The 23,967-nt window shown below is 43.9% G+C and overlaps 1 protein-coding gene across 1 annotated transcript in view; it reads left to right on the top strand.

Annotated features, from left to right (window-relative positions):
* vps50 (VPS50 subunit of EARP/GARPII complex) overlaps positions 1–23,967 on the top strand; it is a 138,578-nt gene that overhangs the window by 47,371 nt on the left and 67,240 nt on the right. Inside the window, exons 12-13 of the mRNA XM_076301733.1 lie at positions 1,842–1,982; positions 12,953–13,088. Of these exons, the coding sequence (XP_076157848.1) occupies positions 1,842–1,982; positions 12,953–13,088 (277 nt within the window). The remainder of the gene's footprint in view (positions 1–1,841; positions 1,983–12,952; positions 13,089–23,967) is intronic.

Here is a 23,967-nt window from a genome sequence, read left to right as displayed (position 1 = left end):
TGTGTGTGTGTGTGTGTGTGTGTGTGTGTGTGTGTGTGTGTGTGTGTGTGTGTGTGTGTGTGTGTGTGTGTGTGTGTGTGTGTGTGTGTGTGTGTGTGTGTGTGTGTGTGTGTGTGTGTGTGTGTGTGTGTGTGTGTGTGTGTGTGTGTGTGTGTGTGTGTGTGTGTGTGTGTGTGTGTGTGTGTGTGTGTGTGTGTGTGTGTGTGTGTGTGTGTGTGTCTACCTGTGTGTGTGTCTTAGTGTGTCACTCTGCTAGGCTTCTCCTCCTCACCAGCCCTCCACCTCCTCCCTTTCTCCTCCTCTCCTCCACCACCCCCTCTCCTCTACCTCCTTCCCCTCCTCCCCCTCTCCTCTCCTCCTCTCCTCTACCTCCTTCCCCTCTTCCTCTCCTCTCCTCCCCTCCCCTTCTCCTCCACCTCCTCCCCACTCTCCTCACCTCTCAGGCCAGTCTCCCAGTCACTCCACATTTCCTCCTCACCCGTCCACCTGTCTCTTAGTGGGATTGCTTTTCTCAGCTTGATCAGTCATCTCTCCTTTTCCTTACTTCTCTGTACCTCTCTGTGTCTCAATCTCTCTCTCTCTCTCTCTCTCTCTCTCTCTCTCTCTCGTCCCTGTCGCCACTCTAACTCCTATATTTGTGTCTATAAATACACATCCAAACCCCAACCCAGTCGTCGGGTGTCTACTACTCAGCCTCCATTGGCCTGGCAGCCACACTGGAGCAAACGGCTCAGCCACCCTCACACCTCTCCCGGGGCCTTAGACGACCTTTAACGACCGCCAAGGTGACTCAGTAGGGTCACGCTGGTTCTGTCTGAGAACTTGGCCTCGTGATTACTCACTCTTCGGTAGTGGTGGTGGTGGTGACTCAGTGAGATGGGTGTGTGTGTGTGTGTGTGTGTGAGAGAGAGAGTGCGTGTGTGAGTGTCTGCCTGCGTGTGTGTTAGTCACCTGAAGTGAGGGAGAAGATAGAAAAAGACAGACCTAGTGAATGCGTTCAGCGGCTCAGTGATTTTAAAAGAATGCCTGAAAGACAAGTAATGGGAGGGAAAGAATGGCCGCCCCCTGAGATGGCTGCATTAAACCAGAGGTGGAAAAGAGACATTGATTACAGTGTAGGATTCTCAGGGCTGAGGTGAATCTAAAATAACCACACTGATTAAACAGAAGGACTTAGCAGGACACACACACACACACACACACACACACACACACACACACACACACACACACACACACACACACACACACACACACAAACACACACACACACATACACATACACATACACACACACACACATTCCACACACACACATACACCTCCTCGCTCATCCATGTCTGCCTCTTCCTACACCCTCAAAAACCTGCTAGCGATAAATTCCTCTTAGGGATGGTCTCTGTTCATCAGACATAAAAGCTCTTGGTTACTGCCCACATGTTCTCTCATAAGAAACCTTTTGATATGCACCATCATCAGAAGAACGCTAAATCTGTCTGCTGTGAGTTTAGAAAAAAAGAGAGAAAGGACATGCAGTACACACATTGTAGAGGTGCTTCCTAGAATAGTTCAAAGCTAAAAAAAGTGAATAGTTGAACATAGTTGAATTGCAGTTACTCTGAATTATTATTATTAGTAGTAGTATTATTATAAGCTTTATTTGTATAGCACCTTTCATACACAGAATGCAGCTCAAAGTGCTTTACATTTGGAGCATGTAACACAATAATACTTAACACCAATGTTTCAACTGTTTCAGTGCATTGTGATGCCTGGTTCTACAGAGCTGCCGTTACCATCTACCTCACTGTCCCCTTGTTCTCCCCTGCTTCCTTTTGCAGACGGCGATGGACCAGCTCCACATGCACTTCACCCAGGCCATCCACAACACTGTGTTCCAGGTGGTGCTGGGCTACGTGGAGCTGTGTGCTGGCAACGCTGACACCAAGTTCCAGAAGATGCAGTACAAAGACCTCTGCACGGTACTTTTTTTTCCTCTCTCTCTCTCTCTCTCTCTCTCTCTCTCTCTCTCGCTCTCTACCTCTACCTCTCTCACTCTCTCTATTCCTCTCTCTCTCTCACTCTCTTTGTTCATGTGAATTTGTTCTGCACTATTATTATCATTTGTTTTTTGTTCTTTCTACTCGGAAGTACTAAGAAAGGTGAGTTCAGAGTTACGACACCTGTCCAAGCAGGATGAGAGGACGGGAGTGGGTGGTTGAAGTGAATTGAAGCTGTGAGAGTCCTTGAGTGTCTGAGGAGATCTGTAAAATTACACTGACATCAGCTGAGACTGGAGCACCGGAGGCGTGTTCCAAATAGCAACTGCAAATAACAACTGCAAATTTTCAAATTGGTCACTCTTAAGTGCTTGCTAAGTGAACACATGAACACACACACACACACACACACACACACACACACACAGTCTTCGCAGGGAGTTCTCAGCAAACAAATGTGAATACTGGAATTTATTTTTACTGAATTTGGATTTTATACATGAAAAACAAGAGAAAGAATGGGAAAAGAGCACATATACAGACAGGAACAGTGCAAGGACGTGTTGCTAGGACGTGTTGACAACTTAACAGGAATTGGAAATGTCACGTAAGAGAAAAGGGAAACAAAGGAAGCAGAGGTGAGAGAGTGGAGAGAGAGAGACACACAAATGGAGAGAACATGAAAGTGGTGAAGAGACAGTGATGCAGAGAGGAGGTGATGAGAAAGAGAGATAGAGAGGAAGGAAGCAAGATGAAGACGGAAGACCAAGGAAACAGATATCGCTTGAAAGGTTTTTATTCACAGTGTTTATGGGGTAATTAATTTCCGCACTCATGGGAAACGGTCTCAATGGAGGCAGCCGCTTGGGGAGGGGGCACACTGCCCAATCCATCTGGAAATGAATAACGCTCTCTCTTTCTCTCTCTCTCTCTCTCTCTCTCTCTGTCTCTCTCACCCTCAAGCCTGTGCCGCTTATCGAGTTTAATAATGGAGATGTCTGCCAGAACCTTTTTACGGCCTAATTTAATGCTGTGTTTCAAATGAATGGCCATTCACCTCCACAGGGTTAGAGGGTTTCATTTGAGCAAACTCGACGTGAAGTCTTTGAGATGTACAGCAATCTGTCGGTAGTCAGCCTGTTTGTACATCTGTCTTCCTGGTCTGGTTTAAAGACATCCATTTTGGAAAACCTTTTTTAGTGAGACCATGCACGCATGTTAACTTCTGTGCATAAATCAGGTAGAAGTCACACTTAACTTGAGGCAGTTATGGAGTTGCATTTCAAAGAAAAAAGTTTGGGTGCTGCGATAGCTCATGCTTTTAATAACCTTGTCAAAGTTTGTCATTGACAGTCTTAAGCTACAAGCATAATAGTCTTTTCAAAGGGTACAGGCATAGACGTCAACTTGTAACTGCTCTCTCCCAAATTCCCTGCACCTGTAATTTAAGACCATTCAAAACTTCCCATTTTTTACTCTGTCATTCAGAGAGAAATGAAACGGTGGCCGTCTTCTTGACCTGTCAGTTTTCTCATTTCCCAGCAGATAGAGAGTGGCTGTGCCATTGAGAACATGTTTTTTTTTCGTCGTCTTTTGAAACACATTTCCAAAATAATGAGATTCCAGATGGTACCACCTCCAGTTTTTTTAAAAATGTATATATATATTTGATTTAAAGCCTCTCTGGGAACATGGAGGATGTTATCTGCTCCATCTCGAGAACAGGGCTTAGCTACTCCTCGATGTAGCCTAACTTGAACTTTTAACTGGCCCACACCCAATTACTATATGCATAAAAACCTTAATTCACATATGAATCAGCCGTGTCTCGTGGTCTGTCTGGGGGTGTAAGAGACTAAGAATCTCTCCGGCTAAATCAGTGACTCAACCATCTCCCGAGTCTTAATTGTGTTAGGGGTACCTGCTTGTGCACTGTTGGTGTAGGAGGAATTTACATAATCCTGGTGTCAGCCAAAGGTAACATTTTCTTTTGACTTTTGAAAAGGTCATATTTATGATATAGATCTGCACCTGTTTCAATATCACAGTCTGAAAATCATATGCATCCTTACTGAGGTATACCTTGTCATATATTTCTGGATATATATGTATGTGTGGGTGTGTGACCAAAGACGAGTTGCTACTTTCTACATGACTAAATATGCAGCTGCACCTGTTTCAATATTGCTGTCTTCTGAAAATCATATACATACTTACGCAGGTATTCTAGGTCATATATCTTTCTGCATACTGTATGTCCAAAGATGAGTCACTATGGGTTTGTCTACACAGACACAGTATTTATGCGTCTAGGGTTCAGACCATCTTCATATTCATTTTTTAATTCAACTGTGGCATTGTACACAAGCAATTCATCTGGGGAAAATTCTCTCCATATTCTCTCTGTTATTTTCTTTTTGGTTTCACTGGAATGCTCTCCTACCTTGTGAGACTTTAACATTGTCAGTTCGCTAAGGTCTGGTGCGTTCTGCTTCAGTGCCCAGACGCCCAGACTACAGATTGATTCAGCGTGTCACACACAGGGGCTTCCTGATTGATCGGACTGGAAGGCAAGCCATCGTGCGGACCCGCCTGCATGTTAACCAGTGAAAAAATGGGGTCACACAGTTTGCACTTGTCGTATAAGAGCTCAGAGGACTCCGCTGAAGTGTGAGGATTGTCAAGAGCAGTTTGTATGTCATTATGGCAATATATGTCGTCTCTGAAAACCTCCAAAGGTATCTTAAGCCCCCGTCCCCCCGACTTGTGCCTCTTGTAGTTTGAATAGTCAGAAGGTTGTAGTATGTAGTTGTGGGAATATGGCTCTGTTTGAGACTTCTACTCAGACAGACCCTTGGCTCTCTGAGGCCTCGGTCTCCTCCACGACTGCCGAGCAGCCGTCAAGGCGACTCGGCGCGGCAGACTCGGGAGGCCGCCGGGGGAACCGCTATGCAAATCAGTCCGCCCACCAGCGGCCCTCTTCTTACGACCTTTAACCCCTGAGTCTTGCGAATTAAAATTCAAGCGCGAGGGGATGCCACTGCAAAGGTCACTCTCCTAATGCGGGGAAAGGGGAAGCGGCTGATGAATTTTACATCACGCCATCGTTACCTGCTCCATTCTGTCGCTCTTTCATGCTGTCTGTGTCTTTGCCTCATACACCCCCCACTCCTCATCCCTCCATCCTTCCATCCCTCCATTCCTCAATCCCTACATCCCCCTCTTCTGGTCTCCCTTACCCTTCACTGTATCGTAGTCTTCTTACCTCCTTTATTTTCCACTATGCTCAGTTTGGCCCGGAGTAAACACATTTACACAACACACCCATTCTCTGTCGCTGTCTACCGCAGCTGGTTCATTACCCTGCGTATAACACAGCAGTAGCATGATAATGACCAGGTTTGACCACGACCTGATCTGACCTCCTTTGGCTGTCCTTGATTGGTCTGCTGTCCACCAAGTAAGACCTGTTTTTTTTATTTTTTTTATTTTTTTCGTTTTCTTGTTTTGGATTAATGGTTGTCATTCTTAAGGCAACATTTCAGGCAGTCACTATGTTAAGGTGATTATGCTGTCAACTGCACATTTTCCCCAAGTCTTAATTAAGAAATTGACCTTGGGATTGTCACTGATACCTTCATGGGTGACAACTCTGCTTTGCATTCCATGCACTGGTCATTATCTTGAGAAAGTTTGCTCATTTCCACAGCATGTTTCTTCCTCTCGATGGCTGAATTAATAAGGAGCATGCTGCTCCGCTTTGTGCTGGGTCTCTCATTTGTAAAGAGCACCTGCCTTCATTTGCTTTTTCCACTGTTATCATTAGCACACCAGACTGTGTCTCTTCCTTTTTCATTCCTCCTCCTCCTTCTCCTCCTCCTCCTCCTCCTACTCCGCCAGCCGAGTTCTGAGAGTTTTTGTTCAGGATGTCGAGGCATTCAGGGCCTATCAAAAAAAGCTTATCAGTCTTCAGTCTTCTGCCCCACCCCACAAGCGTTTTTCTTTTTTTCCTTCCCTCCCTTCTCTGCTCGGACCGCTCTTTGCACAGAATAGCAATGAGCGTGATCGTCATTAGCGAACAGTGAAACTCGGTGCCTTTCGGCTAGCTGCATGAGTGTGCTAACTCCTGCTGTCAATGACTGAGCCTTTGGGGTGCATGGCTCTGCACCTAATATGAAATCATTTAATTATGCAACTCTTGCTAATGCCTCTTAATGTAAATTAGGCAATAAGTGTAGAGGGGCATCAGAGCACTCTACCTTCCTACTAGTGGAGAGAGAGAATTGTTTAAGTCCTTATATCAGGTAGAGTTCAGCTATTGACATTGTGTAGTTTGGAGAGTGTGACATTAGCTTAAAACAGTGTTTCCCAAACTTTTTTTCTGGCGACCCACTTTTTAAAAATGACAGACCAGTGTGACCCATTTCACTTCAAATCTACCCTGCAACCACGAATATTGTTTTAGGCCACAGGTTCTCCAACTTTTCTATGCCTCCCCCAACCATACATTGCTATAGGATCCCTGCTTTGAACACGGTTGTGTTGCATTTTGAGCACCATCAGCATGAAAAGTTGGAAATGACTACTGAAAAGATACGTTTTAATGCGCATCCGAGAGTAGGGGAAATTTTCGCATGTTGTGCTGTCGTCATTCGTCAATATAGTAAGCTGTTCCTGTATTTCTAAAAAAAAATGTTGTAGGCTACGTTGCGTTGCAGACAAATGGGTCCATAACACTGTGGACGTCAATTCCAATGTAAACAGCAAATAACTCAAGTCGTTATATTGTATTGTTGTATTATATTATATTGTATAGTCGTTATATCAGAACAAGGGGCGTTTGCGCAATAGCCGGAAGAATGCGCCTTTACTTTGGAGTTAGCGAGGTAGAAAACGAGAGGAGTAGTGTTTAAAATGCCCATTTAAATTGTAGACTATAATGCACTGTTGTGCATTTTAAATCAGAAATAAGAATGTGAGGAGGTTGCTATTAACTTTAAAGATTGCATCTGCAATCGAAACTGTATGCAAATTGAATGGCCTTATGTCCGGTCTATGGATGTCTGCTTTAGTTGACAGCGCGGTCACTAGATTTGAATCGGTAAAGTTGAGGAGCTGGTATCTATTAATGTTCGTGCAAATAGGCGGATTCATGTCCCTTGCAGTTTGCAACTGCGAGGTACATGGCAGGCGCCCCACAGAACGGTTTCATTTTGAGAGGTAGATATCCATGCTGGCATCCCCTCTGCGATGCGTTCGTCCCCCAGTTTCATGCGCCAGTTTCATGAGCTTTTATGACAAAACCATGACTGTGGTAGTTAACAATCTACATCCTAATAGAAAACTGTTAGCTTTCCTGGTATCAAATGACAAATGGTATCAGTTAGGCCTATAAAACAAAATAAATTGTGCTGGCGACCCAAATAAAATCTCCTGGGTCGTGACCCAGACTTTGGGAAACACTGGCTTAGAAAGCCACAAGAACTATACATCTGTTTGATTAACACTTAAGATAATCCTCTTATAATGTTGGTGATTGGAATGTCTCATTGAGATTTCATTAGGATTTCAATTATTGCATTAGACCCATCTGTAGTTCCTGCAGCTGCCCAGCGAGGGACATGACCCTTGTGGGAGGAGGCTAGCTGGATGTCTTCTGATTGCACTGCTTCTTTGCTCAGCCCACACCACCCTTGTTGCAGATGAAAGAAGAACATTTGATTAATTCCATCTATTAGCTTGGCGACTGCTACACCAACGTGCACTGATAAGGGAGGGCATGCGTTGGTAGTGTTAACATTCACTGTGAATGAGCATGAGAAGTGAGAAATGGATGGATGGATGGATGGATGGATGGATGGATAGATAGATGGATAGATAGATGGATAGATAGATGGATAGATAGATAGATAGATAGATAGATAGATAGATAGATAGATAGATAGATAGATAGATAGATAGATAGATAGATAGATAGATAGATGGATGGATGGATGGATGGATGGATGGATGGACATATGTTGTGGAGACCTTAAATATTGCCACAGCATAATCAAGTATTGCATTTGTGGGTAAAATATTGACTGATGCCATATGGGTACAAGAACTACTCTATAATACCCTCAATATCCACATTTTTGCTCTTAGTTCTGAATGCACAGTAGGGCATTACATAAAACCAATTTTATCATACTGAGGACTGTCAGACTGTTTATCTCCCATCCTACAAAGTAAGGTAAGTCTAGGAATACTACTTTTTGAGATATTATATTTTAAGATATTAATGCCCAAACAAGTTTCCAAGATAAAGCAGTTTCGAGAATAACTTGTAATAACTTCAAGGGCAAAAACATATGGAAACAGTGGAATTGAACAAAAATATTTTAAGGAGTTTTGGGATATAAACAAATTTAGTGCAAAATCTGAGATGTACAGTAACCATTTCCCTCCATTCTGTCTGAATTGACACGGAATGATCCATATGTGTTTTTGAGGGGCCATCTGGGGTCACACGTGGACACCACAGTGAGCCACAATAGCTTGTGTGGAATTGCCACACCATCAAACCCATCACGTTGTGTTCCTATGTATTTGTATGTATGACAGAGAATGTGCTAGCAAGTGATTGTAAATGGTTCATGCAGTATTTCTCTGATGAGCTGGAATATGAAAGGTTTAATGTGATTGGGTGGTACCATATGCTCCCTCAGGGTAGTCATAGGCTCAGTGATATGCCCTACCTCACGGTTGTGGATATCGGAGTCTCATCAGTGTCTAGTTGTGATGAGTACCTGAAGGGACAGAATAACAATTAGGCAACAGATTCCTGTGCATTTGAAGAGATTATTTCATCAGGCCTAAAATATGAGTAAAGCATTTCAAAGCCCTTTATCTTTCTATGTGCTCATTATTTGTTTGAATGATCCACTTTTACAAAGAAATATGGGGGTCATTGAGTCTTTGTGATGAGAAATGCCCCTCGGGTTTACAGTGCATGCTGGACAGTCTGTTGTGAGGAGTAGCTGAGACCTTATTTATTTGCTCTTATTGTTGCAGTGTGGTTGACGTAATAGGTGTTTCCAAAGAGCAGCCTATCTACGTTTTGCTGGGACTGAATTAATGTGTTGGATTCTCCACTATGAAGTCTCCATCAATGGAGGAGCGTGGGGTGGTATGGAGGGGATGGGCTCTGGCAATTTTGCTGGCTTTGCAGATCCTCAAGATTGCTGACACTATTTTTCACTGTCTTTAAAAAAAAAAAAAAACCCTGCTTCTCCTTCCTTGCAGTTTTTGCAGCAACATGGGCACGTCTCTGGATGAAGTGAATCAGCTGAAGCGGTGGCTTGTAGAGTGGGTGGCGTGAGTTGAAGTGTTTGTGGGGGTGGCACAGCAGGGTTGCAGGCCTTTTCAGTAAATCTTTCCTTTCACTGAACCAACCCTCCTTGTTGTCATTCACACAAATACTCCCTTTCAGCTAAAGAGTGACCATGTGGTGTGAGGTGTGAGATCAGTGCCTTAGAACAAGGAGATTTGCACATGCAGCGACGACCTAGCTATCACTTTTTTGGGCAATTCCATGTCCCCAAGTACTGTAACAGGTAAGCGGGGTGAAGTGAAGTGGTCGGCTGGCTCCCAGCAGATCCTATTCCACTCACCGGAGGCTCTTTCCACTCCTATTCCCCTGGTGTGTTTGCCTTAGCCTCTGATAGCCTGGGGTGACGGCCACTGAAAGGATGTCATTTTCTCTTATCTGGGATTGCTGAAGATCCACCCCTCCCTCCATCCCTTACCACCCCCTCTCAGAAGTGTTCCCACACCCGGTCATCATCACCAAGCAACAGCGCCTGATTTCAGCTCCCGTGGCAACAAGTCAAATCAAGAGAGCAAGAGAAATAGACTCATATATATGTTGTGAAAGGCACCCACCCCTTTTATTTTTGCCAATCACAATGACGATTAAAATGTTCCATTTCATTCGCGGGCAGTAATTTGTGCTCTGGATTCATATTCAATGTTAGCACCTTACCTTCTCCCTCTGTGCCGATGAAGCATGGAAATTAATTCACGTTCAGTGCAGTTCAGCTCTGTCGAGGTCACCCAGCCATTTGCGTGTGGAGAACTTTTCCACCCACAATGAAATTGTGATAAATGGGCTTGAACACTCTTGACATGAGCAAATCCTCCCCTGCTTTTGACTGTACATCGGCAAATACACTCATGAAAGGTTTGCATAGGTGTGAGTCAAGACAGTCTCGCCTCACTGCTTGCACATTGGATGCACCTTGTTCAAGGACATGTATTTTATGAATTATTTTGGGAGGATTTATATTGGTTAGTTTTATCTTCAAAATGGCAATCCCTCCTTTCATTGAATTATACGGTGTGTGTGTGTTCTAATTTTTCAATTTTTGGGGCCACCCACATCAAAAGTCGGCAAGAATAATGTTTTCCCCTCTTCACGCCAACTGATCAACGTTTCAGAGAGAGTTGGAAACAGCACTGAGGGAACAGGGTCAGGCGTCTCATTGTGTTCGACCTTGTGAACATGCTGATCCCCCTTCACAGAGCATTGATTTATATTAGCTGTACTCTAATCAAATCTAGTGACGCCGACACGTAATGAAAACATAAATTTACTTGCCATCAATAGCCAGGACGAGCTCTTTAAAGGTGACTGTGAAATAACCAACCAAAGTCGATATTTGCTCACTGTGTGTGTGTGCTCACAACGGTATCAATCCTTTGTGGGAAATGTACAGTCCAGGAAAGCATTTACAAGTTATTGGGTTTGCTGGGACAAACTTGTTTGGAAAGATGGCCATAGGGCTTCGATTTTAGCTGTTCAAGTGCCTCCGTTTCTGCTGGTACCTCTGCAAATGATTGCTACTTTGCTAAGCTCCATTGCCAGTCTCCTCAAGCCTGCTTCTGCAGCTAACTCACATCCATGGAGTGCAGTGTGGACTGATAAATTGCCATTGGATTCTAATTATCCTACGGACAATTGATGATGAATGTCAGAGTACATTATATTGAAACTAATTGAATCACTAAAGGTGAAATCACAGTGGTGTGGTAGGGAAATGAGCCATGACTCTTTCACCTGAGACCAATTCAGGTTTCATTTGAAAGGCCATCTTCTTTGTCATCATTGACCTCTAATTAGTATTCCTTTAAAATACAAGACTGACAAGTTGCTTCAGTTCAGCAGAGGAATAATTCAGTATAAAATAATTTAGGATGATAATGACTGTACATTTTTATTGGGGATGTTAATAGGAGTAATGAGGCAATCTCACTACGTCAAAGTAAATCTCTACTTTAAGCCACTGCTAGGTTCAAAATAGTATTACACTTCTAGTATGCTACTGTGGAGAGTATACTGCACATTAAAAGTTCTTACCAGATCCATTTGGAAGTACAGCAAGCACATCATTTCTGTTAAGGTTTTAAATGCAGATGTTTACTCCATCTCAAATCATTTGTAATTGACAGGATGGTGAGAACATTTTTGTGAGGGAGAGAGATGGGGATAGAGTTCCGGAAATTACCTCAGGCCGGACCCAAACCTGCGTCCCCATAGGCACCAGTGTTGGGCGCTACCACCACACTTTAGCTTCCCCATTCACTCCTTTTTTACCCCTTACCTTTTTTCATCCCAAGTAAAGTGACAGAATATTGGCACACTCTGTCAGGCCTTAATGTGTGTGTGTGTGTGTGTGTGTCTGTGTGTGTGTGTGTGTGTGTGGTAGTGGTTTTTAGCTTTGCCCTTAGGATACTTTTGGGCTCTCTTCTCAGAATCCTCTGGTGGAATGATAATGCTTCCCAGGTTGGTTTGAGGTTAAGGCTCTGCACAAACTCCCATCAAAACAGCCAATCTTCTCACAAGGCTAAATGAAGGGTTGCCTATTCCTCCTCCCCCCCACCTCCTTCCTTCCCTTCCATAGACATCAGCCAGGCTAGAAAGTCAGCCTCCACAGCTCCCAGGCCTAGTCAAGGCCAAGCCGGCCTGCCTCCGAAAGTTACCTTTGGATTTTAGCCACAATAAATGTAAACCACGACTGAGTGCATCCATCATTGCTGCGTCTATTTTTATTGACTCCCCTTCGCTCCACTCGTCTCTTTTAACATTTCCTGAAAATGTCACACACTCAGATTTAGTGGACCGTGTCGGACAGCACCCCGGCAGACTTGAGCGGTAACGCTCGGTTAGCTTTCAAAACTCAAACCCTCCGAATAGAACCGCCGGCTTGGATCGGATCGTCTCTCCTCGCCTCGTTCCGTCTGGCCTGTGCTCACCGTTAGAAGCAACCCAATGTGTCTTTCGGGTACGAAAAACGGTGCAACAGTGCTCTCACTAGCGGTGACGCAAAGGAAGCTTTTGCCTCGTCTCCGCCTGGGTTGTGTGGCCGTGCGACATCGGTGGGCGGATGTGTTTCAGCGATCACGCCGCAGCTGCTGGTTTGCTCTGCACCGCTGTCTTAATGAGTTCCCCGTCAGGAGCAGCGCAATGAAAAAATACCTGCACCGTGCCTCTGCCTGGCTCTGCAATTAACGGAGTAATTAAATCAGTAATTAAAGAGGTGTTCAGGTAGAAAAACAAAAATTTGTTGCCAAGGATTGCTTTGGTGGAGGTTCTGTCATGTGGTATTATGTTCAAGGATTTATGCAGCCTGATAATGCAAGGTTGTTCACAGAATATACAGATAGTAGCGTCAGGTCAGTCTGAATACTTATCATTGATTGGGATCAAGTAGAGTCTATTCATATGCTAAAGATTTGCAAGTGACGGAAGGTAATGTTTTCTGTGATTGAGTGCAGTGGTGATAGTGTGACAGTGCAATGATGAAATGAGCCTTAACCTCTCTCTCTCTCCTGTCTCTCTGTCCCCCCCTCTCTCTCTCTATACCTTTCCCTCTTTGTATTGGTATTTATTATTTTCATCCCTTTCTCAGCACATCACCACAGACAGCTACATCCCCTGCCTGACTGACCTCTGCAAGGCATTGTGGGAAGTGATGCTGAGCTACCACAGGACAATGCAGTGGCATGAGGAACATGACAAGGAGGAGGCAGCCAGCCCTGACCCAGGTATGACCTCTGCCAATTCCATTCTCCCTCTACCACTATCTCCTTTGATACACTTAACTAGTATTTATACTTCTGCACTCTCATTCCTCTGGTAGTAGTATTTATTGTTACTATCCTCCATTGTAGCTTGAATATTATTCCTTTCCTTGTTTTCTAAAATAGGTAGGTTAAAATATTATCCTTTCTTTATTTGTAAATGTTAAAATGTAAATCAGGTTTATAGGCCAAGTATACTTGCATATACAAGGAATTTGGTCTCTGCATTTATCCCATCCATGAATTAGTGAACACACAGAGCACACAGTGAACACACAGTGAGGTGAAGCACACACTAACCCAGAGCAGTGAGCTGCCTTGCTACAGTGGCACTCGAGGAGCAGTGTGGGGTTAGGTGCCTTGCTCAAGGGCAGTTCAGCCGTGAATGTGGGCATGGGAGAGCAGTGCTCAACCACCTCCCCCACCCACATTTTTCCTACTGGTCGGGGATTAAACCACAACCTTTCACCTAACCAGTAGGCCACAGCTGCCCAACAGCCGTGTTGGGCTAGTGAAAGTTTTGGGCCTTCAAAGCATTTTTTTGCAAGCCCTGCAAATATGCCATGCTGAAAAGGAGAAGTCCTTGGAAAGTCTGAACTTAAAAGCTAGAATTTCTGTTCACCACTGGAAGCTGAGCATTTCAACTGTGCCTGTGTCGTATTATAACTCTGATATTGCCCACTTGACTCTTATTCAACTATGCCTGTCCTCATACTGCTTCTTTTTGCCGAGTGCCAAAGCCCCCCAACCTAAGGTCTTGGATAAACATTTCCCTCAAAAGCAAAAGTTTGACTTTCCCAGACCACCACTTCTCCCGACATTCTTTCTTTCTTTCTTTCTTTCTTTCTTTCTGCAAACATGGCTGACCCCTCACTCACCCACTTGGCTCTGCTTAAAGGCTGCGGTGTGGTGCAAGGTGAGGTGCTTGCAGGCAGGCCAGTGTACAAGCGCAACCTCGAACCTCAAGGTTTTTAACGGCAATCCTAAATCAATTTAAACCTGACAATGTTTTTGAGTTTGGTTGGCTTTTCATTACGAAACCGTCTTCCTTCCCCGGATGGATTTACGAGCCTATTCACGCTGATCGTTACCGCCCGGGTCGCGCTCTCTCCCTTTATATAAAGGAAAATGGCTTTCAAGCGGGCCGAGAGGTTTTGGCCAGCACTCGCTGCCTGGGGTTGACCGGGTAATTGAGATCGTGGCGGTGTTGATAGTCAAGTAGAATGCATTCCACAGCGCACGCTTCGCTGGACAACTTCTTTGTTCTTGTGTTTTTAAGGTCATCGAGCAGGCCTCCAGTAGATTGCCGTTTGTACTTGGTTGACTCTGACATTGCCGAATCCAACGAGGCACTCCAAAGACATCATGTAAATTCTGGTGCTACAGAGGGAGAGAGGGAAAGCGAGTATGGGAGAGAGGAGCAGGGAGTGAGAGAAGTGGTTACACAGCATTCATTTGCTCAATTCGGTATTCACTGAATACACATTCGTGAGTAAATATGATTGAAAGCCGACATTATTAGGTCTTTACCGAGCTGGGAACCTTAAGTTTGGTTATTCATCACAGCGTTCTGTTGAGTTATTCTATTTGCTGCCGTTTATTCTTTTGTCACTGCATACTCTGACTCGACTGTTCTTCACAAAGTGTTTCATACTGAATGTTAAAGTCTTTTAAGGAACTGAAAACCTGGGAAAATAAATTGAATGACTTGTTGTATTCCAAGTTACAAAGGGAATTAATCTCGGAGAATGTAAAAAAGATTAAATCAATGACTCACTCCGTTAGTATTTTTTTTCTCTTTATAATACAAGAAACCACTTAAAGTGGAACACTGGTGAGGTCTAATAAACAAAGTATAAATAGCATCGCTTTTTGTATTATTATATCGAATTGCCGCTGATTCACTTTCTTTCTCTCTCTCCCTCCCTCTCTCTCTATTTCTCTTTGTTCTTTCTATCATATCTGAAAGTGTCTGTGCTGTCTGTCTGAATCATCCTTTGCCTTCTCTCTCTCTCTCTCTGATCCTTTTACCTATATTCACCCGACTGTCATTCACACTCTCTCACCATTACGTGTTGACTGTCTCTCTTTATCTTAGTATCTCTCTTAGTTCTCTTTAATCTAATTGCTTTATTCTTTTTCCCCATTTCTTCTTTCTGGTACTCAATGGAGCATTTTTGAATTTCAGTCTAAAACTACCAATCTACCGAGCAAAAAAGTATATAAAAATGTATAAAGCTTAATAGCTGCAAACTGGTGTGTATTGACAATATTGTTGGCAATGTCCTGCTTTGACTGCTTATCTACATTTTTGTGGGGTGTTCCAACTCAAAATGCGGAATTGCACAGAGCATGGGAACAGCAGGGGGATTTATCTGGTCTTTACATAAGTGTATTCCATTGAAAATTATTTTGAAGATGATGCCAAAAGTTGTTGTTGTCCCATCACTATCCTTTGACCCACCTCCTTCCTCGGCCTTCTTCCCTTTTGCTGCTGGCATCCTTCTCTCTCTTCATCTCTCTCTCATTTTCACTCTCTCTCTCTCTCTCTCCCCCTCTCCTTTTTTCTCTCTCTCTCCCCCTCTCCCTATTTTGCTCGCGTCCTCTCTCTCTCTCTCTCTCTCTCTCTCTCTCTCTCTCTCTGTCTCCCTTTTTTTTCTGTCATAGTGAAGCTTAGTAAGAGTTTGTAGTCAGGGGGTAGAGGACACTGAAAGTAAGCATTTGCTGTCCGGACAGGCTTATCTGTGGATAAGCACGGCCATCTTCCTTGTGTCATCAGTTAGATCTCCCCACTTTGATGCTCTAGGCTGGTGAGGCAGCACACACAGAGTTCTCCCCTCCTCCTCCTCTCCCTCTCCCTCCCCCTCTCCCTCTCCCTCTCCCTCTCCCTCCCATACAGTATCCTTTATCATTGAGCTGTACTTTAGATATTGCACTCTATCCCCGTCTACTCTTCAAGGAGATAAAGAGCCATAAGCTCATGATTGATGTAGTGTATGCATTTATATAAATGCATTTATAATACTTTCGTCCTTTGAAGCTGGGATAGGGGATGGAGAGGAGCGGGCCGTAAACTGTAAACACTCACTGTGCCAGCTGTTCTTTTCAGAAATGGAAAGAAATTAATTTCCCAAAAATTGTCGTTGGTATGATTGTGATCTTCTCAGGCGTAATGACATTTCTAACTGGAACAGCTGGGGATTTGCCGGCGAGACTACATTTGGGTGTGTATGTGGGTGGGTGGGGGTCTTGTTTGAGGGGCAAGGGGACGTCTGTTACATTTTCTGCCGGCCCTGATAGGTGTCAGCGGGATGGACTGAGGTAGGGGCAGGGTTGCGATCAGTCATCTTTATCGCCAGTGCAGGCTGTCCACTTGCAATCAGCCAGTTAAGCCTGCAAATGATTTGTCATCAGCGCTGTCCTTGCTGAAACTCCAAAAGTTATAGCTCTGTCCAGGTGTGTGTCTGTACAGTATGCTCATACCACTCACACACATATATCAGTTCTCTGTTCTTCTCTCTCTCTCTCTCTCTCTCTCTCTCTCTCTCTCTTTCACCCTTTTTCAGAATGGATGGTTCACTAGTTCCCTCTTTGGTGAAGGTTGTGGAAGCAAATAGCAATATATCTCTAATTAATGTAATGAGCCCATGAAGTGTCATAATCTTTATTGATGGTGCAGTTATCTTTCCCCCATTGTTTCTTTCGCTTTTAAAATGAAACCCATCTATCCTAACCCGTCTATCCATCCTCTTCTTTTAATTAGTGAATGATTACCAGCCTTTGCTCTGAGATGCTTTAGTAGAATTAGAGGTGACAACAATGACACACACACACACACACACACACACACACACACACTAGGTGGAAGCCTAGGTGTTAGTTGACCCTCTTGGCTTTAACCATTAAGAACTGCTTGTCTCAGACTCACAGGCCATAAACGACACAGTGTCCGTCTGCCCCCTCACGCGCTGCAGACAACCATGACCAGGGAAGCCGGTTACTTCACATCTGGAACATCTGGTTGGAGTATAAGTTTAAAAAAATAAAAAAAAAAAACACGAGCACAACCCACCAATGACTGTCTTCACAGACATGCTCAGCCAGTTCACAGGAGGAAATCTGTGGCGGTCATGATTCCACATTGGACATATGCACTTCCTGTAGGGTTTGGTTCACCTCTCGAGCCTTTGTTTTTTGTTTAGAAGGTGGTCCATTGTCCTCTCGTCTGGTAGGGCCATCAGACTGCCGAGTGGTAGACTCCAGGAGACTGATTGTATAACCTCTTCTGGCTCCTCTTATGAAGAGAGTGGAGCTTGTCTAGCCACGGATGCCAATGTCTTGTACTCCATGCTGAGGCTTTCAACAACGACTGATGGATCATGTGCTGTTCACACACACACACACACACACACACACACACACATACACACACACACACATTTCATAAACATATGATCTGGGGAAAAAGTGTGTGTGTGTGTGTGTGTATGTGTGAGGAGGATGACAGAGGCTTTTATTGTTCCTAAGTCAAAGTGAGCTCCAGCAGTGTGGCTTGCCCGGGACTGGACATGTGGACAAGCTGTCTGCCTTACTCGTCTCTGGTGGGTAATGGCGATGGATGCTCTTTCCATCAGCCTCGGTCACTCTCCAAGAACACCCAAGCCCTGCCTGCAAAAGAAGGCAGATCGTTTCTCGTATATCAAACTAGCGGAGAAGACAACACTGAAGAGCCGACTTCTTAGCTGATGGGGCGTCTCGGGAGAGGAGCGCTTCGCAGTTATCCTCGCTAAGTTTCCAAGAGCATTCCTGGATAGCAGCACTTGATAAATCGGAGCAGAAGTCCGTTGTCCTATTTTTTGATTTAGAGATTCAGTAATTCATTGTCGTCAGGAAGAGTAGGAAGGCTTAATGCCGAAGGGGCCCCTAAATAGTTGCTTGAAAGATGCCGGTGTGTTATGCGGTTTGTGGTGAAGGCTATGGAAGAATGCAGTGTTCTTGGGTCACGTGTGCTATGCAAACTGGATCAGTGTGTTATCAAACGAGAGACTTGCATAAGGCTGTGTACACATGTGTTGGGACGCGTTTTTCTTTTTTTTTTTGTTGGTCTTGTTTGTTTGAGAGCCACAGCTGTTGCTTAGAGAACAGAATGTTATGGTCACCTTGGTTACAACCCCTGTGACTGCTGTTCATCGCAACTGACTACAGTAAGGGTGCAGGAAACATTAAAGCAAATCTCCACCCGTAATCTCTTTAAAAAAGATTGAAGGGTTAATCCCTGTAATGCACTATGTGATTCTTTGTAGACTAGTGTCATATCAGAGTAATATTGATTGGAGACTGGTCAGTAGTGGACACTTTAGCAGTACCCTGATGTACTAGGTGTGCTGAGAATGTAGGAATATGGGCTTGTAGCATTAAATAACATTAAAGCATTAAATAGCATCGACGTTCTATATTGTAAAATGTTCTTAAAGTAAAATGGGTCAGGTAAAGTGGTCATTCATCGATTTGCAATTACATAAACACAGAATTGCGCACATTTAATTTTCTAAGCATGTTTGTAAAACATATTTATTTAAAGTTGCTTTAAGATTTTATTCTAATACCCAATCATATATACATTTTTCATTTTCACCTTTTATTGTGCGAGTCCTCATAAATACAGTAACTAGACTGTACGGAGGAGAGAGTACTGAGACTACCACCAACTGCCAAGAGAAAACAGTTGCACCAGGTGTTGTTAGACTCTCTGTCAGACACACTCTTTCTCTCGTCTTTTTTTTTTTTGCTCGCGTTATCTCATTAGCTTGTCCATTCTCCTCGTCCGTTCTGCCTCTGGCTTACTTACTGTACTGTTCTCATCTTTGTCTAGTTTGTCTTTTTCTTCCTCTTGTGCTACTCCATGTCTCTTCTTCTCTCCCCTTCTCCATCTCTCTTTAATCAGTCTCAGTCGTCGTGAGTCGTGAGCAATTTCTATGCTTTTGTGTACCAGACAGGGGAAGGAAGCGCACAATCTTATTTTTCTTCTCATTAGATCTGTTTCCTTTTGTGACACTGTTGGGCCACTCTCACTTGGAACTTGGATAGAATCAGACCAATAAGCAGGTTACAGATGTAAGAGACTAGACATAGATATTAGCCATAGTTGTTGCAGAGTTAGACATGTTTGAAACACTCCCACCTGAATTCGTCATTGTCATTGTCCTCCTCCTCCTCACTGCTCCTTAATAGTTGAGACTGACACTGGCCAAGGTCACCTTCAGTTTGACACACACACACACACACACACACACACACACACACACACACATGCATGCATGCATAAACACACAGGGCTATTTGCCCAAATCTCCTGTCTCCTGACATTGAAAAGGAAGGAAGGGAAGGTGGGTGGGACTGGGACAGCAGATGCACATGACAGAGCCAAGACGGTTAAGAATGTGTCGCATGAAGTGAGCGCTCGAGCTGAATGAACAAATAATTAAAAAATAAATAAATAAATAAACAATATCTCCATTTAGCTGTGGGAGTTGCCAGAGCATGAAACTATCATAGAATTAGTATTAGATATGAGCATATTCTATACACATACAGCGGGGAAAATAAGTATTGAACACGTCAACATTTCTTTCAGTAAGTATACTTCCAATGAGGCTACTTGCATGAAATTTTCACCAGACATTAGTATTAACTCAGATAATCCACCCATATAAAAAAATCCAAACATTAAAGTCCATAGATAGAGTTATGTGTAATAAAGTGGAATGACACAGGAAAAAAGTATTGAACACGCCTGCTGAAATTTCTTGTGGAAAAGCCTTTATTCGTAATGACAGCTTCAAGGCATTTCCCGTATGACGAAACTAACCAGTTACAGTATTCTGGTGTGATTTTGGCCCATTCTTTTCAACAGATAGTCCTTTAATATTGAAGATTCCAGGGGTCCCTCTTGTGAATCCTGATCTTTAGTTAACTTCCAAAACTGTTCAATTGGATTGAAGTCAGGGCCTTGATTTCCTTTCTCTGAAACCAATTGAGAGTTTCCTTTGCTGAATGGTTTGGATCATTGTCCTGCTGGAAGGTCTAGCCATGTCTCATCCTCATCATCCTGGTGGATGGTCAAGATTCTCCCAGACCAAAATGACTCAATTCATCATTCCTTCAATTGTATGAAGTCTGCTAGTATCATGAGATGAAAAACAGCCCCACACCATGATGCCACCACCTCCAAACCTCACTGTTGGTAGGGTATTTTTAGGGTGATGCACAGTGCCATTTCTCTTCCAAATATGGTGTGTAGTATGACATCCAAAAAGTTCAATTTTGCTCTCGCCTGACCAGAATACATTCTCTCAGTATTTCATAGGATTGTCCAAATGTTGTGTAGCAAACTTTTAACAAGCTTTGACATGTTTTTCTTCAGCAATAGAGTCATGCGGGATGAGCGTGCATAGAGGCCATGGCCGAGTGGTCCTTGGCTCTTGGGCTACTCTTCTGACTATCTTTCTGACTTCCTGGTCAGAAATCTTGCAAGGAGATCCTGTGCATGGCCAGTGATGATGCAGTGATGTTCCTTCCACTTGCAGACATTTGTTCCAATACTGCTTGCTGGATGCTTCGGAGGTTTTGATGTGCATCTGTAACCAGTTCCATTGATATGTTTTGCAACAATAAGGTTGCAAAGGTCTTGGGAGAGCTCTTTGCTTTTACCCATTATGAAATGTTTCTTGTTTGACACCTTGGTAACAAAAAACCTTTTTATAGCCCACCAGTATGTACTTACCCAGCTTATATCAAGTTGCACAGATAGGAGGGATAATTTCTCTAACTACTTATAGATTCCAGTTTGTTCCTTGCCATTCTTTGCATTTGTGTACTGCTTTTTCTTAGCGTGTTCAATACTTTTTCCCTGTGCCATTCCACTTTTTTACTCATAACTCTTAACTCTAACTCTACTTATAGACATTAATGTTTGGGTTTTTATATATGTGTGGATTACCTAAGTTAATACTAATGTCCAGTGAAAATTTCATGCGAATAGCCTCACTGGAAGTATACTTACTGAAAAAAATATTGACGTGTTCAATACTTATTTTCCCCGCTGTACACACACACACACACACACACACACACACACACACACACACAGACAGAGCACAGCGCATTTTAAGCTGTAAGCATTAAGTCTCATTCAGCCATTCCAAGTTTAAGCCTTTGAGGAGAACCTCCTACTCATGAGTGCAGTGTAGAAAGCAGCGCCCAGCGTGTTGTGTGCTTCGGTTGTTGTGTCATTTGTTTTCTTGATGACTGAAGGCAGTTCTTGATGGAAAGGCAGACTTTCCATTAATATAGCCAAGACTATGTTGAACTCTGTGTGTACTGTATGTGTGAATGATCATGTCTGTATGCGTATGTATGTGCTTAGAGAGGTGAACTAGTGTGTTTTTGTGTGTGTGTGTGTGTGTGTGTGTGTGTGTGTGTGTGTGTGTGTGTGTGTGTGTGTGTGTGTGTGTCCATGAGCTTGGGTAGAGATACCAGTGTGTTTGCTTGTGTGTTTTTGTGTGTGTCCATCCATGAGCTTGTACCAGTGTGGCTTGTTGCGGCCAAGAGTTCATAGCGACGTCGCTTTTTGATCCTTGGGCTCATCCTATCATTGTGAAGCAGAATTCACCAAGCGTTGGATTGTTCACCCACTAATAGGGAATGTGAATTAGGATTAGACCGTCGTGAGACTGGTTAGTTTTACCCTACTGATGATGTGTTGTTGCAATGGTAATCCTGCTCAGTACGAGAGGAACCGCAGGTTCAGACCTACTCATGAGTGCAGTGTAGAAAGCAGCGTCCAGCGAGTTGTTTGGTTCTGTTGTTGTGTCATTTCTTTTCTTGATGACTGAAGGCAGTTCTTGATGGAAAGGCAGACTTTCCATTTATATAGCCAAGACTGTGTTGAACTCTGTGTGTATGTGTGTGTGTTCATGTCTGTATGTGTATTTGCTTAGAGAGGTGAACTTGTGTGTGTGTGTGTGTGTGTGTGTAAATGTGCTTGGGCAGAGATACCAGTGTGTTTGCTTGTGTGCTCGTGCATGTACTTGGGTACAAATACTAGTGTTTTTGTGTGTGTCTGCATGTCTGTGTGTGTTTGTGGGTAATGTCTGCTTTTCTTCCGTGTGTGCGTGTGTGTGTGTTTTTTGTTGATAAGGGGGAGGCTAGGCCTGGGCAGTAGTATTTTCTTGCTTTGTGCAGGAGTTGGCCCAGTGGTGATTTATGCCAGGGCTGCGCATAGCTGCTCTCTCCTCTCCTCTCCTCTTGGAACACAGCAGCGAGGGGAAAAATCAACTCCATTGTCAGCAGCAGCCAAGGAGCTCTTTGATTCCCCTCCAAAGTCCACAGTCTTCAGGTGTGACGAGAGGCTGGAAAAGAGCTCTCTGACTGTGTTTTAAGCTGCCTGACTTTGTTTATTTGCATAGTAGAAACAAACATATCGAATGCGGTTAAAATGTCAGCAACTACTGTAGCTATAGATTGACACATTGGTATTTTTGAAATTGTGTGGTGCTTCGTTATGATGCTAAATATTGCATAAATTTCGAAGATGAATTCAGAACAGAATTTCAGAATTTCCCAGACATTGCGTGTCACTGTCATAGAAGGAACGATTAAAATTACCACATCATAGATCTGTCTCAGCCTCTTCAAATCACACTTGTGTAACATCATGTTGTTTATGATATAGCAGTAGCATATGCTGTGTTATGTAAAAAATACCCCCCTTTGTTTCTATACCATCACCTGGCTGCACTCTATTTTTAGAAGACAGCATGAGTGTAGAATGGCAGATGGCTGATGGTTTTCTTACTGCCTCTTTCACATGGAGGTGTCACTAATGCTCCCCCAAACCCCCATCAGCTGCCCCAGTTGGGCTCCCAAGTCCCTCTTGCCCCTGGATTCTCATCTGTTTCCCTCACGTACGCACATCATCTGCCTTCTCCAGCCCTCTTCCGCGCGGTTTGTTTCCCTTGCAGCTCGCAGCCTTCAGATGCAGTCAGTCCCCTTTCCTTAGCCTAGCTGTGCTGCCGGCCGGAAAGACCCTTCCCAGGGGTGTGTGTGTGTGTGTGTGGGGTTGTGTGTGTGTATGTGTGTATGTGTTTGTATGGACAGATCACCTTTGCTGTAGAGGAAAAGGTCAATGGGCCCCTCAGGCTTTTTAACCAACATCCTGACATACACATACACTTGCGCACACTCACAGGCACACACATATAAACACACATATAAACACACACACACACACACACACACACACACACACACACACACACACACACACAATCACAAGCACGTACACACCTTACCTTCATGTTCAGAGTGCACACGTGACTTGTTCCGGGAATGTATTTTCGTTACAGTGCTCCAGGCAGGAATCAATAACCTTGCTTTCAAATGTCCAAAACATACAAACAGAGGGGTTATTGATGAAGAGTTTTGCAGACTTAACCAGTACACTCTGGCCCCTGTGATTCTCCTGCGGGTCATATTGGGTGAACCTGTGCCAGAGTGTGGAGAAAGAAAGCCAGAACCAAAAACCAACTTTGATTGACGACGAGGCTGCTTTGATAATGATGACAACCTGCAACCTGACCAACGCTACAGCTACACTGCTGCTTCCAAAAAGAAAGATCTAGAACTTATGTTTTTTTGGAAGGGTCTCTGAGGAGACCGCCATGTGACTGTGTCTTGGCCCGCTCCGGTCCTTGAAGAAACACCTCATTCTTCCCCCCCGATTCCCATCTCTGGCCTCGGCTACAGTTCCGGCAAGTTCCTTGACGCCTCACGGCACAATGTT

This window comes from Alosa pseudoharengus, unplaced genomic scaffold (assembly GCF_046254945.1).
Source record: "Alosa pseudoharengus isolate Yale_2024_CS ecotype anadromous, Long Island Sound unplaced genomic scaffold, YU_APseudo_1.1 YU_APseudo_1.1_scf_23, whole genome shotgun sequence".
Lineage (NCBI taxonomy): Eukaryota > Metazoa > Chordata > Actinopteri > Clupeiformes > Clupeidae > Alosa > Alosa pseudoharengus.
Note: the sequence above shows the minus strand (reverse complement) of the source record. Positions and strands in the feature narration are given on the sequence as shown.